General features: G+C 39.4%; 1 protein-coding gene across 1 annotated transcript in view; it reads left to right on the plus strand.

The window, feature by feature from the left end:
* Positions 1-1859: 1859 nt before the first annotated feature.
* The window catches only part of LOC101862719 (zinc finger protein 678), a 10014-nt gene continuing 5593 nt past the window's right edge, over positions 1860-6280 (plus strand). Inside the window, 3 exon segments of the mRNA XM_035969084.1 lie at positions 1860-1952; positions 2460-3203; positions 5601-6273. Of these exon segments, the coding sequence (XP_035824977.1) occupies positions 1928-1952; positions 2460-3203; positions 5601-6273 (1442 nt within the window). The 5' untranslated portion in view covers positions 1860-1927.

Below are 6280 nucleotides of genomic sequence, written 5' to 3' on the forward strand. Positions count from 1 at the left end.
CCCCCCCCCCCCCCCCCTCCCCAAACGCCTTTGTCGTTATACACCATTACGTCGTGATAATCAGTCTGTCTAGCGAATTGGGGCGTAGAGACAACTGCTGCAATCAACGCCTACTGCAATGGTCAGGGAAGAGTTCACGGTTCGATGTGATTCCGCCTGGAACGAACGTGTAGGCCCTACCCACCCAGCGAGTGATGTAAGTTTAGGGGGATAGGGGGAGAGCTCAGGTGTGAGTGCGATGCGTGGGGAAAACAAACCCGTCGGTCACTTCACATCCCGGTGTGATCCCGTCGGGGGCAAACGTTGTATCGCTTCATCCAGTTTTACAACAAATAATGATCTGAAATGCAGGATCTTAGCCGAATGTAGACCTTCAGAGTAAGAGTGAATCAGAGCGGATCTTAAGGGTGACTTTTGTATAGTAAAAATTATCTTTTCTTAAAACAGCGGGTCTTAATTTAAAAGCAAACCGGGATCGTAAGCGATGGGATCTTAGGCGGAGACTACTGTACCTAGGATGTCGATTATCTCACTCGATCAACCTACTCATCTCATTGAGATGGCACTACAAAAGTGTTTCCTTTCTCTGGGTTCGCAGAGGTGTCAATAAGCGGCGTTCTTTGAAGAAATAAAGGTTCGCAAGTGTCAACTAAACGAAACTTGAGGTTCGCAAATGTCAACCTACCTTTGTGTGCATTTTCACGGAGGAAAGCAATATTAGCGTTGTGAAAACTTTAACCTTTACAACTCAGGCGCCAAAAGATGTTGGAAAATAATAATAACAATGCCTCTTGAGACAAAACTGTACAATGTAGACCCTTCTAATAAAATGAGAACGGTGCAACGTTGCAAAAGCGGGACGACTAGCACCTGCCTAATGGTTAATCAGCTTCTTCAGCCTCTCCTACAACAACTATTTCATCGCATAAGAACCCCCAAAAATCGTACTTTTTACCCTATCAGGCATGTTTGTCACCACCATTTCCTCACAAAGTCTTTTTTTTTCTTTATAGGCCGTTTTCTCAAAACGCGACTTCCTCTACACTTTTTTGATATTATAACTCCACCATTTTTCATACAATCTTCACGAAATTTTCACAAAATGAAGAGAAGATGTAATACTAAAAATAAGTCTGTTGAATTTTTTTTATATGGAATAGATTTTTGTTGGTGGTGTCTGGAGTGTGGATTTTCAGTATTTTCACAGATTTTTTTTCAAACTTGAATGCTACCTCAGGAAAAAATTCATTAAAATGTTTCTAATTCGTTTAGGAAAGAAAACAACAAACACATTTTTAGATCTGATGTTTTTTAAGATGCATGCAAAAAAAAAGAATCAATTATACAAATTTCCTTGAGCAATAAGTGCTGTATTCATTACATTTTCGTGGGACATGTCAACAAAATCCAATATGGCAGCCGTATCCATGGAAACGAAACTTTAAAAAATCAAATTTGATTGCGAATTTTAATAATCCAAGATGCTTGTTATAATAATGTGTGTGAAATTTGGTAAAATTTGGTGCGCTAATAAGCGAGATAGCCTTCAGGTGTAGCCCCCCCCCCCCCCAAAGTATAACAATTATAATAATTATAATAATAATGATAATGCTTATCGATGAAATATCTAGATCTAGTAGTAATACTAATATTAATAATAATATTAATAATAATAATAATAATAATAATAATGATAATAGTAAAATTAATAATAATAATAATAATAATAATAATAATAATAATAACAATAATATAATAATTTAACCGAATACAACTGCAAAAGCTGGTAGGCCTACATACTATTCTTATACTGCTGAAACTGTTTTAATGTTCTTTATACTCGTTTGATCATACAAAAATAAAACGGCCAAAATAAAATGGACGCAATAATAATAATTAATAATAGAATCTCTGTCTCTATGCTTCAATGTATTGTGCAGAATCAAACTTTGGTAATGAAGTCAGTTTGACTTTTCCTCTTCATGGCAATGTTTATTCGTTTATCGAAGCAATTGTGTGTATATGTTAGGTTAGTGTCATCATTGACAGTGAACAGTGTGACTGTGTAAGTGTAGTAGTAGAATAGTTTTCGATCTAGATCTAGATTATAGATGGCTGACATTTCCTACACTGGATTTATCTAGATCTAGATTTAGATCTAGATCTAGATCTAGAGTTAGACAGTCTAGAATCTAGATTCTAGTTCTAGATCTAGTCTAGAACCTAGATCTAGATCTAGATTCTAGACTAGATCTAGATCTAGACCTAGATCTAGATTCTTGATCTAGAAATCTAGATCTAAAATCTAGATCTAGATCTAGTTACATTTAAACAAATGGACGCTAACTGTGAGGAAGACACAATAAAAACAATGTATAGACTTAACTCTGGAAATGATAAGGCGGGCTGTGGATGCTTGAAAACTTGTGATTTATTTGTTCCTTGTTCTTCTGGAGAAGGTGTGAATCTTGGGATTGATAGCATAGTTGTTAAAGGTGAACCTAGTTCTGGGACAAGATCTAGATCTAGTACCGGTACTCTTTGTCTTTGTACTAACAGTTTTAAAAGGGAAGTTGTAAAACATGACATAGATCTAGGTAGGGAAAGTGAATCTAGCATGGGTGTTGATGAGGAACAACTGTCAATAAAAAAAGAGCCCAGTTTTGAATGGTCATGTGACGTCAAGGCCAAGACAAATGACAAACTGAACGTTGAAAGTGAAAGTAGCCTGACTCTCAGACACAGTGTAGTAAAAGTTGAGCCTATCTGTACAGAAGAGGAAGACATGAAACCTGTCATTAAACCAGAGTGCCTCACAGATATCTGTATGGTGGAAACCGAACCACTATTTGGACATTTTTCTGACTTTCATGATGAAGTGAAACCAAAAGTGGAGAATTTTGTGAAAGAAGAAGTGTCAGAATGGGAAGGTCCAGACTTTGGAGAGGTAGGAAAGACAGAAGGACAAGTGGAAGATGTGGAGGATACGTGTGCTGAGCCCGTGTTTGTTGAGGATCACATGAGTCAGGCTGGAGGACTACAGCTGCAAATCTCCAATGTGAGGAGCTTGTGTATGGAGCAGAGCACTAGCCCCGACACTGATGTTTTTGCTTCCAGTAGTCCAACTTCAACTTTCTCTGCTGATCCAGTCACCAGTTCAGGATCTGTTGTCAGGGCCATCTGGGATCACAGTGAAAGTTCTAGTACGTATAGAATCCTTCTGTGTTTGAACTTTTCGATACTGTGTGTTGCGGAGCGGTTATTCGTACTATTGTGCGAAAAACTTGATCTGGTTATCTGTACAATATTGTTAGTACGAATAACTGCCACTAGTTATCCATACAATACTAAACTCCCACAACCTAGGCCTAGGCCGAGGCCTATTTGCACGAAACAATGGGTTTTGACAAAACAGGAAAAGCAATATTTTTATTTTGAGTGGGGTTGCATGCTCAATGGCCATGGGCAGGGCATTGGGCACACCGGACCGGTGGGCGTCAAACTGACTCGATCAAGCTGAGCAGTGTCTGACTGAAGTTTTTGATGAGATTTCAGGCAGCTCAGAGTCAGACAGGATGTCTTCATTAACCTCCCCCCCCCCCCCCCCCCCATCTCTCCCATGAGTGTATTTCAAAAACAAAAAATAAAAAATCAAATAATTCCCCCCCATTCTAGAGTGCCATACTTCACGGCTTTCAGACTTTGCATGAACTTTTGTGACCCCAACAGCAGCCGGTGCTCACATGATGCCATATAGGGCCTATCTATCTTGTGATTAAAAGTTGTGATGCAAGCAGGTTCCCTGACAGGACACGGTGGCGAACGAACCCGACAAGACGCTTGTTATAACTTTCTTTCCTTTTTAATTTTTTTTCACAAGTGACAGCACAGGACAAATATTTTGATTTATTTTCATGACGTCACTTTTTTTTAAACAAAAAAACAAGGGCACTGCAAAAATTGCCGGGATTGACCCTTTTTACGTCAAATTGCAAAGGCACCAAGGCAAAATTGCCGTTGTGCCGCGGTTTATTTCAAGCCCTGATGTTTTCTCTTTGAAATAGAATAACTGATGTTCAACCTGGGAAGGGGGGGGGGGCGAACCTGAAGTGCTGAGCGGAAACCCAGATTATAAGTTGGGTATCCAGTTTCTGCCTGTGACTTACTTTACTTAAGTTTACGGGATTGTAATCCGGATAGAACTCAACCCGCTTTCTCTCGTGGACGAAGTGCAGTTGGGAGAGGATAACGCGAGAAGTGGCGAGGTGGAAGCGCAGTGTCGCAAGACGAGGAGGAGGCTGGCTCAACCAAATCCAAGTCTCTCGGCAACATCTGGACCCAACTTAGATTATTTGGCAGACATGGGGGGGGGGGCTCAAATCTAAGTCTAAGTCAAATCCAAGTCAGACCCAGTTTTCAATAAATGGTTAACCCGCTTGTCCAGTTCTTCACCCCAGGGGAGAATAATCGCTCCGTCTTGAAAATGTACGTCCTTGCCCATCACTAGAACCTAGAACCTACCTCTAGGCCTAGATCACTAGATCTAGGCAAATGTAAGCTCACCAACAGGCCAAACAAGCAATTCGAATAATTGTATGGATAACTAGTTATAGTTATTCGCACAGCTCAATTATACGGATATAACTAAATACAGTTGTTCGCACTATTGTACGGACAACTAACTACAGTTGTTCGGACTATTGTACGAATAACCGCAGCCATGTGTTTTGCATTTCTTGAGCACTAAATGACCACTATAATATTTTTGTGTCGATGTGCTATTTTGTACTCGGACAAACAAAAACAAGATCTTAGCTTTGTTGTGAGTCCTGACAATAGGGCCTACTATTATAAAAGCTTTGCCATTAGATCATCAGATATTTTGCCGCCAGATATTTTATGGTTTATATTTGTGGATGGGAAAGAAGCAAATTGTTTTGCTGCTGCCGGTTATTTTACGGTGATAAGGTACAACTATTGGTAGTTTCAGCTTGGCATGGAGAGCTAAGATGTAAAATTTAGGATAAAACAAGTTTCAAATGCATTTTTGCTACTTGTGTGTTATCATGTCTTTTAAAATTTGTACAACACAGAAACGCTGACCACTTTTTTGTCATTCCTTTTGGGTCGGTCGAAAGAAATCACAGTTCTCCATCGTTTATGATTACAGAAAATAACCAAGTGTTCCTGTGATTGTTGTGTGTTCCTTCGCTTGAAATGTGAAAAAGTGACATGATGTTTGAGAAAAGGGACTAAAAGCACAAGTCAAGTGAGATGAATGTGTAGACAGTCATAGTAAATTTTAGGCGTGTGTTTTAAGTGTGTAGGATAGCAGCCACATCTCATCTTGATCATTCGTTTTCTGTGATTATCATTATGTTAGATAAATTTAGGTAAATAACTTCGTGTATGTTTTACTTCTTCCAGTTTTGTCATCCAACCATTAGCGTTAGGTAACACCTTCACATCATTTTTGTCTTCTTCCAGATGTTTTATTAAAATCTTATAGTCAGGTTTAGATAACTTGTCCGTTATTTGTCTTCTTCCAGATGTTTCATCGTACTGTCAGGGATAACTTGTCCAATTATTTTTTTTCCCAGGAAAACGTCTTAACAGAAGTTCAAAGCATGAGTCCTGCAGCAAAAGTCGTATGTCTTGTGATAGTAAACAGTCCATGGGTCAAGGTTCCGATTTCAACCTTTCTTGTGCTGTGTCTTTTGCCAGTTGTATAAATTCTATGGAATTTTCTAGTACCACACCCCCAAAAGTGTGCAAAGAGATGGGCGCTGGTTGCCAAGATTTGCCAAGGTTTCTGGTCAAGGAAAGTAGATACTCAGGAGAACAACCTCACAAGTGTAATGTCTGTCTTGAGATGTTTACAGAACTAGGTAATCTACAGAAACACAAAAGAACACACACAAGAGATAGGCTTTTCAAGTGTGAAGTTTGTTGTGCTACATTTACATGTGGCAGAAATCTACAGACACACAAAAGAACACACACAGGAGAAAAACCTTACAAGTGTGAAATTTGTGGTGCTACGTTTACACAGGGTAGCAGTCTACAGCATCACAAAAGAACACACACAGGAGAAAAACCTTACGAGTGTAAAGTTTGTGGTGCCACGTTTACAAAGAGAAGCAATCTACAGAGTCACAGAAGAACACACACAGGAGAAAAACCTTACAAGTGTGAAGTTTGTGAGGCCAGGTTTACACAAAGTAGCCATCTACAGCGTCACAAACGAACACACACAGGAGAAAAACCTTACAAGTGTGAA

This window comes from Aplysia californica, unplaced genomic scaffold (genome assembly GCF_000002075.1).
Source record: "Aplysia californica isolate F4 #8 unplaced genomic scaffold, AplCal3.0 scaffold00113, whole genome shotgun sequence".
Classification (NCBI taxonomy): domain Eukaryota; kingdom Metazoa; phylum Mollusca; class Gastropoda; order Aplysiida; family Aplysiidae; genus Aplysia; species Aplysia californica.